The 14450-nt window shown below is 59.6% G+C and overlaps 1 protein-coding gene across 1 annotated transcript in view; it reads left to right on the top strand.

Annotated features, from left to right (window-relative positions):
* The first annotated feature begins 6929 nt into the window (after window positions 1-6929).
* SELENOO (selenoprotein O) overlaps window positions 6930-14450 on the top strand; it is a 33616-nt gene continuing 26095 nt past the window's right edge. The window contains exon 1 of the mRNA XM_073573447.1: window positions 6930-7543. Within this exon, the coding sequence (XP_073429548.1) occupies window positions 6972-7543 (572 nt within the window). The 5' untranslated portion in view covers window positions 6930-6971. The remainder of the gene's footprint in view (window positions 7544-14450) is intronic.

Here is a 14450-nt window from a genome sequence, read left to right as displayed (position 1 = left end):
TCGCCATTTGGCTGTCAGAATCCCAAACGTGCACTCCACCATTCTGCATGCTCGTGTGAGGCAGTAATTCAAAATTCTTGTAGTTGGGTCAATCCACTACTGGAGTATGGTTTCAGCAGGTGTTCCGATAGTTGAAAGGCTTCATCGCCAACACAAACAAATGGCATTGTTGGCCCAGAGGTTTCAGGCAGCGGTCTTGGGGTTGGAAATTGGAAGGTGTTTCCATAAAGATGACACCCCATTGCAGACTTTTTGAAAACTTGGGAATCATTGGAGCGGCCATAGGCCCCAATATCAACCACTATAAACTTGTATTCAGCATCAGCGATGGCCATAAGCACAATGGAGATCCAGCATGTTTGACGATGCGGATGTTTCCCAATCACAGCACCCAAGCAAATGGGAAACTGACAGATTTGTTGGAATTTATCTGCACTTTCCAGCCAGTATAATGAGCCCCATATATTACTTTATACAGTATAATAGGCCCCATATATTACTTCATACAGTATAATGGGCCCCATATAATACATTATAATGGGCCCCATATGTTAGGAGTCGGATTTCTGAGTTTACTCCGCAGGGATCCAGATCCTCACATTCTGCAGTCTCCTGCTCTTTATCTACTGCAGGAGAGATTGCAGAGGAGATTGCCTTGCAGCAAATCTCTCCTGAGGCTAAGTCCTTCTGTCCTCCTACTGAGCATGCTCATGGGACGATCTCCCATTGGAGATCGGGAGTCATGTGTTCAGGTCCCGCTCCAGATCTCATTGGTCCATCTCAGAGATCTGGAGGCTTGCAGAAGGTCCCAGCTGCTATAAAAGGCGCACATGGCTATTCTGCCATGCGCTGGTATAGACTTACTTGCTGCTGTGTGTATGAGGACGGATGTATGATTCTGGTGAATGACTCATTATGAAACCCCTTCCCTCTGATATTACGTATGTGGTCAGGGACTGAGTTAGAATCAGCGCCAGCGCTCCTCTGCTGCAACATCCACAGCTGCTAGCGTCCGACATTGCGCTTGCGTCATAGCATTGTCATTTAGCGGCAGTGTCCACACCGCGCTGCAGTAGCAGCACTCCTTAGCATCCGCAGCTGCGACACCGCACACACGGTAGGTCTAGATGGACGTAGTGCCGCCATCTTGGGCTACTCCTGTGACCGGATACCGTGTGTGTATTTTTACTGAGTACTGTGACCTCAACAGGCTCAGTCTTTGTGTTTGTGTTATTTTTGCATCTCTGTGACTTAACTGAGATTGCTCTGCGCACCTGGGTGAAGTTTAACCCTGTGCGCATTACCGCCATATTGCTCCTGCCACCACTTAGCAGCGGTTATATCACCTACTGCACTGTGGACAACGAGCGGCGAACGCACTTTTTTATTATTTTTATTTAGTGCGTTCCGCCGTTCCTAACATTATACTAGCGCCAGTGTCTGGCTAGTGATGGCAGAACAGCAGCAACTGTTACAGTGTATTCGGCAGCTTGAGGGCCGGTTGGCCACTCTGGAGAGGGCTCTCTCAGCTGCACAATCCACCGAAGCTGCTGTAAAGGCAATCAGAGACGAGGTTTCCCGTATGTCCACGTCCTCCCTCGCGCCGACAGTTACCCGCCTCCCATTGCCCGATAAATTTTCTGGCGATGGCGCCTCCTGTAGGGGTTTCATCAGTCAGTGCCCTATTCAGCTGGAGCTACTGGCTGCGCGATTACCTACAGAACGGGCCATGGTGGGGTTTATAGTTTCCCTACTGTTGGGCTACGCCATTATGGGAGCGTGGTGACCCAGAGGTTCGGACTGCTGCTCACTTTCTAACAGCTATTAAGCAGGTCTTCCTCGGTCCACGGGTCACGCATGACACGTCCCTTCAGCTTCTTGCTTTGACTCAGGGTTCCCTCTCAGTTAGTCAGTATGCCGTCCGTTTTCGGACACTGGCTTCCGAGCTGGAGTGGTCCAATAAAGCCCTCATCCCTGTATTTTGGAGAGGTTTGGCAGAGCATGTTAAAGATGCTCTCTTTACCAGAGAGGCTCCTGCAAGTTTGGAAGAGCTGATTGCCATTTCCACCCGCATTGACCTCCGTTTTTCGGAGCGCGGTATGGAGCGTGCTCAATCCAAACGGAAGGTTATCTCGGCTCCCAATTTTTTTGAGCCTCTGGAATTACATGAGCCAGAGGTTCCAACCCAGAGCCCATGGAGGTGTCTCGCACCGTTCTTCAGGCGCGTCCGGCACAAGACTCCAGTTGCGGTTAGAAAGAAGAAAGAAAAAGAACAGAGAAAGAAAGAGTGGACAGAACAAAAGAACAGAGAGAAAAAAAGAGGGGAAAAAAGAACAGAGAGGGAGAGAGAAAGAAAGAGGGGAAAGAAATAAAGAACAGAGAGAAAGAACAGAAAGAGAAAGAAAGAGTGGACAAAGGAAGAAAAAAACAGAGAGAAAGAAAGATAAGAAAGAGAACTTTCTTTCGTTCTCTCTCTCTTTTTCTTTCCTCTTTCTCTCTCTTCTTTCTTTCTTATCTTTCTCTCTCTCTGTTTTTTTTTCCTTTGTCCACTCTTTCTTTCTCTCTCTGTTCTTTCTTTTCCCTCTTTCTTTCTCTCTCGCTCTCTGTTATTTTTTCCTCTCTTTTTTTCTCTCTGTTCTTTTGTTCTGTCCACGCATTTTTTTTCTCTATTCTTTTTCTTTCTTTCTTTCTCCTCTTTCTTTCTCTCTCTGTTTTTTCTTCCCCCTCTTTTTTTTTTCGCTCTCTTTTCTTTCTTTCTTTCCCCTCCTTCTCTCTCTGTTCTTTCTTTCCCCTCTTTCGCTCTGTTTTTTCTTTCCCCTCTTTCTCTCTCTGTTCTTTCTTTTCCCTCTTTCTTTCTCTCTCCCTCTCTGTTCTTTTTTCCTCTCTTTTTTTCTCTCTGTTCTTTTGTTCTGTCCACCCTTTCTTTCTCTGTTCTTTTTCTTTCTTTCTCTCTGTTTTTTCTTCCCCTTTTTTTCTCTCTCTTTTCTTTCTTTCTTTCCCCTCCTTTTCTCTCTGTTCTTTCTTTCCCCTCTTTCGCTCTGTTTTTTCTTTCCCCTCTTTCTCTCTCTGTTCTTTTTTTCTCTCTCTGTTCTCTTTCTTTCCCTCTTTCTTTCTCTGTTCTTTCTTTCTCTCTCTGTTCTTTCTTTCTTTTCCTCAGTACTAGCCACTGTGCCCAAAATGCCAGCCACTGTGCCTATAGCATCAGCCACTGTGCCCTCAGTACCAGTCAGTGTGATCAGCAGTGCTCAATGGGTGTGGTTGGGGCGTGGACCTGGGTGTGACTAGTTCTGAAATAGGTGTGGTCAGGTCGTAGCCTAAAATTTGCCGCGGCGCACGCCACACCCTTTGTCCCTCTTTCCCGTCTTCAAAATTTGGGAGGTATGCCCGGTTATACAGGTGCGCGCAAGCAGTAATCATTGCTTGCAGTGCATGTAGCAGGACCCCTGCTGCAGGGGTTAAGAACGTGCTGACTTTGACATCAGGACGTTCTACGTGAGCGGAGAGAGCGCACTCTGCTCTCCCGCCCCTGGCTGCAGCCTGAAGTATCAAGTACTGGGACACACAGCACAGGAATTGCAGAGCTCCTACCTGCACCTGTAATCTTCTGCCTGTATTCAGTCTGGGTCTGGGTGAGTGTAATCCCAGCCCAAACACGTTTAAATTAAAATACATCAGCCCCGGCAGCACCTGTATATACACCAGTGCCAGCACCTGTATAATACACAGGTGCTGGAACTGATGTATATACAGGTGCTGGAGCTTACGTATATATAGGTGCTGACTCGAGGCTGATGTATATACACTGTACACTGTATATACACCAGCCTCGAGTCAGCACCTATCTATACGTAAGCCTCAGCACCAGTATATACACCAGCACCTGTATAATACACAGGTACTGGGGCTGATGTATATACAGGTGCTGCAAGGGCTGATGTACAGTATATACTGATGCTGACTTGAGGCTAATGTATATACGGGCTTTATGTATATACATCACTGATCAGCCTCTAGTCAGCACCTATATATATGCCAGCCCCAGCACCTGTATATACGTCAGCCCCAGCACCCGTATATACACCAGCCCTAGCACCTGTATATACATCAGCCCCCTGCACCTGTATATACATCAGCCCCCTGCACCTGTATATACATCAGCCCCAGCACCTGTATATACATCAGCTCTAGCACCCATATATACATCAGCCCTGGCACCCGTATATACATCAGCCCCAGCACCGGTATATATATCAGCCCCTGCACCGGTATATACATATTTATATACAGTAGTCTCAATGTGATATATATTCAGCAGTATGTAACATAATATAGTATAATACTGTCAATTATAATGAAGGGTTGTGTGTATATAGTGTAGAGTTTTTCATATAGTATGTTGCTGTGTATATAGCATATAGTGTGGAATCCACACTATATACACTGGCCCATCTCTACACTATATAGTATATGCACAGCTCCACTCTATATTCCTTACCACAGTATATAGTGTAGAGCTGTGTACATTGTGTATACTCCTCCTGTCCTGTATACATGGTGTAAATATAAGTATCTGCTCTAAGTGTGTCTATCTATGAAAATAAAAAGCGCTCTGATGAATTGTGCAAAGTGGCGGACAGTTTTGGATCTATAACAGATCTTTTCTCTGCTATGGAATTGAAATATTACATGGGCTAATAAAGAGTCCGCCACTATTCTCTTATTTAATCGGTGTGCTGATTATTATCTTTTTATAAATCACTTTGATTTAAGGGTGTGTGTCCTAAAACCATTTCACCCACTGGTTAATATTTGGTGGTGCTCAATTATGACATATATCAAGGCTGACATCACCACCTGGCGAAAGCGGGCAAGTGTCGTCGGGGACTTGGCATGCTATGGGGCTCGTAAGTAGTGGGGCTCCGGTGCCAGCGCTGACACAGTTGAAAACAATGATAATAATAATAAATTTTATTTTTATAGCGCCGACATATTCCGCATCACTTTACATTTCAATGATGAGTGAAGGAGCCATCTGCTGATGCTCCCTTTCAAACCATTCCCCCTCTGCGTCTGAGCTCTGTGACGTCTTAGTGCAGAGGGTGCAATGCCATCACTACAGCGCATCCTCTTTGCCAAGCAGTGCAGAGGATCAGAATACACTGAGGAGACCAAAGCAGTGGGGACACGGAGAAGTATTATATGGGGCTCATTATACTGTATGAAGTAATATATGGGGTTCATTATACTGTTTGAAGTAATATACAGTATGAGGGCCCATTATACTGTATGGACCATTATATGAGGCCCATAAAACTGTATGCAGTAATGTATGGGGCCCATAATAGTGTATGGAGCATTATGTGGCCTCATTGTACCGCATGGAGGAATATGTGGGTTCCATTGTACTGTATGGAGCATTATGTGGCCTCATTGTACAGTATGGAGGAATATGTGGGTTCCATTGTACTGTATGGAGCAATATATGGGGCCATTATACTGTATGGAGCATTATGTGTTGCCCATAATACTGTATGGAGGACTATGTGGTGCCCATAATACTGTATGTAGGACTATGTTGTGCCCATAATACTGTATGGAGGACTATGTTGTGCCCATAATACTGTATGTAGGACTGTGTTGTGCCCATAATACTATGAAGTACTATGTCGTGCCCATAATACTGTATGGAGGGTTATCCAAATTCGGAAGTTCTCCCCTTTCTTTTGGATAGGGGATGACTTTCTGTTTGTTGTGGATCTGACCGCTGAGACCCCCATGATCAAGGTAGCTTTGAAGAGCACCATGTAAATGGAGCTGTGGTCAATCATACGCACTGTGACGCCATTAAAGGGAGCCTGTCCCCCCGCCCCCCACCCAGGGTGTTTTTCAGTTAAAGAGCCACCTTCAGCAGCACTAAGGCTGCATTCTATGAAGGTGGCTCTTCTTTTTCTGACCCCTAGTAATGCCGAAATATTGACTTTTATAACTAGCTCCTCATACCTGTAATGTGTCCCATAGGTATGGTGTGTCCCCCTGTATCAGCTGCCTACCATCCGTCCATCATGCCTGTCCGGTGTCTCGGCGCCGCCCACCATCCGTCCATCATGATGCCCCTGTGCGTCGCTGCATCCTCCTGTTTTGAAGGCCGGCGCCTGTGCTGTGACAAGTGTTCCCGGGCATGCGCAGTGCATGCTGCCCGAGAACCGACATCAGGCTATTGCGCCTGCGTGTTGTGGAGGCCCCAGATCCCAGTGTGAATACATCCTAACACACTGTGGGGTGGGATCTGGGGCCTCCACAACACGCAGGCGCAATAGCCTGATGTCGGTTCTCGGGCAGCATGCACTGCGCATGCCCGGGAACACTTGTCACAGCACAGGCGCCGGCATTCAAAACAGGAGGATGCAGCGACGCACAGGGGCATCATGATGGACGGATGGTGGGCGGCGCCGAGACACCGGACAGGCATGATGGATGGATGGTAGGCGGCTGATACAGGGGGACACACCATACCTATGGGACACATTACAGGTATGAGGAGCTGGTTATAAAAGTGGATATTTCAGTGTTACTGGGGGTCAGAAAAAGAAGAGCCACCTTCACTGAATGCAGCCTTAGTGCTGCTGAAGGTGGCTCTTTAACTGAAAAACGCCCTGGGGGGTGACAGGTTCCCTTTAACATGTGGCTTTTCAAATAACTCCTTTAATAAAGTGATGAGGGGACGACAGAGTACAGCAAACAATCTCTGATCAGGGCTGATGAGTGCTATAGTATGTGGGCTGGTGGCGTCTGTGTGGCAGGGCTGCATTTTTGTCCCAGTAGGCCCTGGAATCTGATTGGTCGCAATGAACAACCCCGTGTAATCTCCGCCAGCAGAATGCTGAGTCACGCTGCCTTCTCCTTGTGACGCGGAAGTGCGGTCTCTAGGACCCGGCGGCGGCAGCCGGCTTAGTACACGTGACTTGGTGTTGATGCCCGTGTTGGGTGCACGCGGATGGCCCGTAGCCTGCTGCTGCATGGGAGTGTGCTGGGCACGGGCGGGTGTGTCAGTCCCCCGGACCTCGGGTGCAGTCAGCAGGATGAAGCGGGCAGGGCTCACCTCCTCCGCCGCCGCCTCCCCGGCCTCCAGCCTGCGGGCTCTGCGCTTCGATAACCGAGCGCTGCGCTGTCTGCCCGTGGAGCCCGGGGACGGGCAGGATGAGGACGCTGTACGGTCGCGGCAAGTCCCCGGAGTGTGCTTCTCCCCCGTGCGCCCCAGCCCGGTGCAGCAGCCCAGAGTGGTGGCTCTGTCCCCGCCGGCGCTGGCTCTGCTCGGTCTGCAGCTCGGGGAGGAGGACGAGGAAGACGCGGCCATGTACTTCAGCGGGAACCGCCTGCTGCCCGGCTCCGAGCCCGCCGCGCACTGCTACTGCGGCCACCAGTTCGGGAACTTCGCCGGACAGCTGGGAGACGGGGCGGCCATGTACCTGGGGGAGGTGGTGAGCCCGGCCGGGCAGCGCTGGGAGCTGCAGCTGAAGGGAGCCGGCCTCACCCCGTACTCCAGGTAATGGGGGCTTAGGGGGCGGCAGCGCCTGTGCGGAGGGGGGTGCAGGGAGCAGCGCCTGTGCGGAGGGGGTACGGAGGGCAGCAGCGCCTATGCGGAGGGGGGTGCAGGGAGCAGCGCCTGTGCGGAGGGGGGTGCAGGGTGCAGCGCCTGTGCGGAGGGGGTACGGAGGGCAGCAGCGCCTATGCGGAGGGGGGTGCAGGGAGCAGCGCCTATGCGGAGGGGGGTGCAGGGAGCAGCACCTATGCGGAGGGGGTACAGGGGGCAGCAGCGCCTATGCGGAGGGGGGTGCAGGGAGCAGCGCCTATGCGGAGGGGGGTGCAGGGAGCAGCGCCTATGCGGAGGGGGGTGCAGGGAGCAGCGCCTGTGCGGAGGGGGTACGGAGGGCAGCAGCGCCTATGCGGAGGGGGGTGCAGGGAGCAGCGCCTGTGCGGAGGGGGGTGCAGGGTGCAGCGCCTGTGTGGAAGGGGTACGGAGGGCAGCAGCGCCTATGCGGAGGGGGGTGCAGGGAGTAGCGCCTGTGCGGAGGGGGGTGCAGCGCCTATGCGGAGGGGGGTGCAGGGAGCAGCACCTATGCGGAGGGGGTACAGGGGGCAGCAGCGCCTATGCGGTACAGGGAGCAGCGCCTATGCGGAGGGGGGTGCAGGGAGCAGCGCCTATGCGGAGGGGGGTGCAGGGAGCAGCACCTATGCGGAGGGGGTACAGGGGGCAGCAGCGCCTATGCGGAGGGGGTACAGGGGGCAGCAGCGCCTGTGCGGAGGGGGGTGCAGGGAGCAGCGCCTGTGCGGAGGGGGGTGCAGGGAGCAGCGCCTGTGCGGAGGGGGGTGCAGGGAGCAGCGCCTGTGCGGAGGGGGGTGCAGGGAGCAGCGCCTATGCGGAGGGGGTACAGGGGGCAGCAGCGCCTATGCGGAGGGGGTACAGGGGGCAGCAGCGCCTATGCGGAGGGGGTACAGGGGGCAGCAGCGCCTATGCGGAGTGGGGTACGGAGTGCAGCAGCGCCTATGCGGAGTGGGGTACGGAGTGCAGCAGCGCCTATGCGGAGGGGGGTACAGGGGCAACAGCGCCTATGCGGAGGGGGGTACAGGGGCAACAGCGCCTATGCGGAGGGGGGTACAGGGGCAACAGCGCCTATGCGGAGGGGGGTACAGGGGCAACAGCGCCTATGCGGAGTGGGCTACAGGGGCAACAGCGCCTATGCGGAGGGGGGTACAGGGGCAACAGCGCCTATGCGGAGGGGGGTACAGAGGCAACAGCGCCTATGCGGAGGGGGGTAGAGGGAGCAGCGCCTATGCGGAGGGGGGTAGAGGGAGCAGCGCCTATGCGGAGGGGGGTAGAGGGAGCAGCGCCTATGCGGAGGGGGGTAGAGGGAGCAGCGCCTATGCGGAGGGGGGTAGAGGGAGCAGCGCCTATGCAGAGGGGGGTACGGAGGGCAGCAGCGCCTATGCGGAGGGGGGTACGGAGGGCAGCAGCGCCTATGTGAGGGGGGTGCAGGGAGCAGCGCCTATGTGAGGGGGGTACAGGGAGCAGCGCCTATGCGAGGGGGGTACAGGGAGCAGCGCCTATGCAGAGGGGGTACAGGGGGCAGCAGCGCCTATGCGGAGGGGGGTACGGAGTGCAGCAGCGCCTGTGCGGAGGGGGGTACAGGGAGCAGCGCCTGTGCGGAGGGGGGTACGGGGGCAACAGCGCCTATGCGGAGGGGGGTACAGGGGCAACAGCGCCTATGCGGAGGGGGGTACAGGGGCAACAGCGCCTATGCGGAGGGGGGTACAGGGGCAACAGCGCCTATGCGGAGGGGGGTACAGGGAGCAGCGCCTATGCGGAGGGGGGTAGAGGGAGCAGCGCCTATGCGGAGGGGGGTAGAGGGAGCAGCGCCTATGCGGAGGGAGGTACAGGGAGCAGCGCCTATGCGGAGGGGGGTACAGGGAGCAGCGCCTATGCGGAGGGGGGTACAGGGAGCAGCGCCTATGCGAGGGGGGTACAGGGAGCAGCGCCTATGCGGAGGGGGGTACGGAGGGCAGCAGCGCCTGTGCGGAGGGGGGTGCAGGGAGCAGCGCCTGTGCGGAGGGGGGTGCAGGGTGCAGCGCCTGTGCGGAGGGGGTACGGAGGGCAGCAGCGCCTATGCGGAGGGGGGTGCAGGGAGCAGCGCCTGTGCGGAGGAGGGTGCAGCGCCTATGCGGAGGGGGGTGCAGGGAGCAGCACCTATGCGGAGGGGGTACAGGGGGCAGCAGCGCCTATGCGGTACAGGGAGCAGCGCCTATGCGGAGGGGGGTGCAGGGAGCAGCGCCTATGCGGAGGGGGGTGCAGGGAGCAGCACCTATGCGGAGGGGGTACAGGGGGCAGCAGCGCCAATGCGGAGGGGGGTGCAGGGAGCAGCGCCTGTGCGGAGGGGGGTGCAGGGAGCAGCGCCTATGCGGAGGGGGTACAGGGGGCAGCAGCGCCTATGCGGAGGGGGTACAGGGGGCAGCAGCGCCTATGCGGAGGGGGTACAGGGGGCAGCAGCGCCTATGCGGAGGGGGTACGGAGTGCAGCAGCGCCTATGCGGAGTGGGGTACGGAGTGCAGCAGCGCCTGTGCGGAGGGGGGTACAGGGGCAACAGCGCCTATGCGGAGGGGGGTACGGGGGCAACAGCGCCTATGCGGAGGGGGGTACAGGGGCAACAGCGCCTATGCGGAGGGGGGTACAGGGGCAACAGCGCCTATGCGGAGGGGGGTACAGGGGCAACAGCGCCTATGCGGAGGGGGGTACAGGGGCAACAGCGCCTATGCGGAGGGGGGTACAGGGGCAACAGCGCCTATGCGGAGGGGGGTACAGGGGCAACAGCGCCTATGCGGAGGGGGGTACAGGGGCAACAGCGCCTATGCGGAGGGGGGTACAGAGGGAGCAGCGCCTATGCGGAGGGGGGTAGAGGGAGCAGCGCCTATGCGGAGGGGGGTAGAGGGAGCAGCGCCTATGCGGAGGGGGGTAGAGGGAGCAGCGCCTATGCGGAGGGGGGTAGAGGGAGCAGCGCCTATGCGGAGGGGGGTAGAGGGAGCAGCGCCTATGCGGAGGGGGGTACAGGCAGCAGCGCCTATGCGAGGGGGGTACAGGCAGCAGCGCCTATGCGGAGGGGGGTACGGAGGGCAGCAGCGCCTATGCGGAGGGGGGTACAGGGGCAACAGCGCCTATGCGGAGGGGGGTAGAGGGAGCAGCGCCTATGCGGAGGGGGGTAGAGGGAGCAGCGCCTATGCGGAGGGGGGTAGAGGGAGCAGCGCCTATGCGGAGGGGGGTAGAGGGAGCAGCGCCTATGCGGAGGGAGGTACAGGGAGCAGCGCCTATGCGGAGGGGGGTACAGGGAGCAGCGCCTATGCGGAGGGGGGTACAGGGAGCAGCGCCTATGCGAGGGGGGTACAGGGAGCAGCGCCTATGTGGAGGGGGGTACGGAGGGCAGCAGCGCCTATGCGGAGGGGGGTGCAGGGAGCAGCGCCTGTGCGGAGGGGGGTGCAGGGTGCAGCGCCTGTGCGGAGGGGGTACGGAGGGCAGCAGCGCCTATGCGGAGGGGGGTGCAGGGTGCAGCGCCTATGCGGAGGGGGGTGCAGGGAGCAGCACCTATGCGGAGGGGGTACAGGGGGCAGCAGCGCCTATGCGGTACAGGGAGCAGCGCCTATGCGGAGGGGGGTGCAGGGAGCAGCGCCTATGCGGAGGGGGGTGCAGGGAGCAGTGCCTATGCGGAGGGGGGTGCAGGGAGCAGCACCTATGCGGAGGGGGTACAGGGGGCAGCAGCGCCAATGCGGAGGGGGGTGCAGGGAGCAGCGCCTGTGCGGAGGGGGGTGCAGGGAGCAGCGCCTGTGCGGAGGGGGGTGCAGGGAGCAGCGCCTATGCGGAGGGGGTACAGGGGGCAGCAGCGCCTATGCGGAGGGGGTACAGGGGGCAGCAGCGCCTATGCGGAGGGGGTACAGGGGGCAGCAGCGCCTATGCGGAGGGGGTACGGAGTGCAGCAGCGCCTATGCGGAGGGGGTACGGAGTGCAGCAGCGCCTATGCGGAGGGGGGTACGGAGTGCAGCAGCGCCTGTGCGGAGGGGGGTACAGGGGCAACAGCGCCTATGCAGAGGGGGGTACAGGGGCAACAGCGCCTATGCGGAGGGGGGTACAGGGGCAACAGCGCCTATGCGGAGGGGGGTACAGGGGCAACAGCGCCTATGCGGAGGGGGGTACAGGGGCAACAGCGCCTATGCGGAGGGGGGTACAGGGGCAACAGCGCCTATGCGGAGGGGGGTACAGGGGCAACAGCGCCTATGCGGAGGGGGGTACAGGGGCAACAGCGCCTATGCGGAGGGGGTTACAGGGGCAACAGCGCCTATGCGGAGGGGGTTACAGGGGCAACAGCGCCTATGCGGAGGGGGGTACAGGGGCAACAGCGCCTATGCGGAGGGGGGTACAGGGGCAACAGCGCCTATGCGGAGGGGGGTACAGAGGCAACAGCGCCTATGCGGAGGGGGGTACAGGGGCAACAGCGCCTATGCGGAGGGGGGTGCAGGGAGCAGCGCCTATGCGAGGGGGGTACAGGGAGCAGCGCCTATGCGGAGGGGGGTACGGAGGGCAGCAGCGCCTATGCGGAGGGGGGTACGGAGGGCAGCAGCGCCTATGCGGAGGGGGGTACGGAGGGCAGCAGCGCCTATGCGGAGGGGGTACGGAGGGCAGCAGCGCCTATGCGGAGGGGGGTACGGAGGGCAGCAGCGCCTATGCGGAGGGGGTATGGAGGGCAGCAGCGCCTATGCGGAGGGGGGTGCAGGGAGCAGCGCCTGTGCGGAGGGGGGTGCAGGGAGCAGCGCCTATGCGGAGGGGGGTACAGGGGGCAGCAGCGCCTATGCGCAGGGGGTACAGGGAGCAGCGCCTATGCGGAGGGGGTACGGAGGGCAGCAGCGCCTATGCGGAGGGGGGTACAGGGGGCAGCAGCGCCTATGCGGAGGGGGTACAGGGGGCAGCAGCGCCTATGCGGAGGGGGTACAGGGGGCAGCAGCGCCTGTGCGGAGGGGGGGTGCAGGGAGCAGCGCCTGTGCGGAGGGGGGTGCAGGGAGCAGCGCCTGTGCGGAGGGGGGTGCAGGGAGCAGCGCCTATGCGGAGGGGGTACGGAGGGCAGCAGCGCCTATGCGGAGGGGGGTACAGGGGCAACAGCGCCTATGCGGAGGGGGGTACAGGGGCAACAGCGCCTATGCGGAGGGGGGTACAGAGGCAACAGCGCCTATGCGGAGGGGGGTACAGGGGCAACAGCGCCTATGCGGAGGGGGGTGCAGGGAGCAGCGCCTATGCGAGGGGGGTACAGGGAGCAGCGCCTATGCGGAGGGGGGTACGGAGGGCAGCAGCGCCTATGCGGAGGGGGGTACGGAGGGCAGCAGCGCCTATGCGGAGGGGGGTACGGAGGGCAGCAGCGCCTATGCGGAGGGGGTACGGAGGGCAGCAGCGCCTATGCGGAGGGGGGTACGGAGGGCAGCAGCGCCTATGCGGAGGGGGTATGGAGGGCAGCAGCGCCTATGCGGAGGGGGGTGCAGGGAGCAGCGCCTGTGCGGAGGGGGGTGCAGGGAGCAGCGCCTATGCGGAGGGGGGTACAGGGGGCAGCAGCGCCTATGCGCAGGGGGTACAGGGAGCAGCGCCTATGCGGAGGGGGTACGGAGGGCAGCAGCGCCTATGCGGAGGGGGGTACAGGGGGCAGCAGCGCCTATGCGGAGGGGGTACAGGGGGCAGCAGCGCCTATGCGGAGGGGGTACAGGGGGCAGCAGCGCCTGTGCGGAGGGGGGGTGCAGGGAGCAGCGCCTGTGCGGAGGGGGGTGCAGGGAGCAGCGCCTGTGCGGAGGGGGGTGCAGGGAGCAGCGCCTATGCGGAGGGGGTACGGAGGGCAGCAGCGCCTATGCGGAGGGGGGTGCAGGGGGCAGCAGCGCCTATGCGGAGGGGGGTACAGGGAGCAGCGCCTATGCGGAGGGGGTACGGAGGGCAGCAGCGCCTATGCGAAGGGGGGTGCAGGGAGCAGCGCCTATGCGGAGGGGGTACGGAGGGCAGCAGCGCCTATGCGAAGGGGGGTGCAGGGAGCAGCGCCTATGCGGAGGGGGTACGGAGGGCAGCAGCGCCTATGCGGAGGGGGGTGCAGGGAGCAGCGCCTATGCGGAGGGGGTACGGAGGGCAGCAGCGCCTATGCGGAGGGGGGTACAGGGAGCAGCGCCTATGCGGAGGGGGGTACAGGGGGCATAAGCGCCTATGCGGAGGGTGGTACAGGGAGCAGCGCCTATGCGGAGGGTGGTACAGGGAGCAGCGCCTGTGCGGAGGGGGGTACAGGGAGCAGCGCCTATGCGGAGGGGGTACAGGGAGCAGCGCCTATGCGGAGGGGGTACAGGGAGCAGCGCCTATGCGGAGGGGGGTACAGGGGGCAGCAGCGCCTATGCGGAGGGGTGTACAGGGGGCAGCAGCGCCTATGCGGAGGGGGGTACGGAGGGCAGCAGCGCCTGTGCGGAGGGGAGTACGGAAGGCAGCAGCGCCTGTGCGGAGGGGGGTACGGAGGGCAGCAGCGCCTGTGCGGAGGGGGGTACGGAGGGCAGCAGCGCCTGTGCGGAGGGGAGTATGGAAGGCAGCAGCGCCTGTGCGGAGGGGGGTACAGGGAGCAGCGCCTGTGCGGAGGGGGGTGCAGGGAGCAGCGCCTGTGCGGAGGGGGGTGCAGGGAGCAGCGCCTGTGCGGAGGGGGGTGCAGGGAGCAGCGCCTGTGCGGAGGGGGGTGCAGGGAGCTGCGCCTGTGCGGAGGGTGGTGCAGGGAGCTGCGCCTGTGCGGAGGGGGGTGCAGGGAGCACCGCCTATGCGGAGGGGGGTACGGAGGGCAGCAGCGCCTATGCGGAGGGGGGTACGGAGGGCAGCAGCGCCTATGCGGAGGGGGGTACGGAGGGCAGCA

Source organism: Dendrobates tinctorius, unplaced genomic scaffold (genome assembly GCF_039654945.1).
Source record: "Dendrobates tinctorius isolate UK_male_01 unplaced genomic scaffold, ASM3965494v1 ptg000035l, whole genome shotgun sequence".
NCBI classification, from domain to species: domain Eukaryota; kingdom Metazoa; phylum Chordata; class Amphibia; order Anura; family Dendrobatidae; genus Dendrobates; species Dendrobates tinctorius.
Note: the sequence above shows the minus strand (reverse complement) of the source record. Positions and strands in the feature narration are given on the sequence as shown.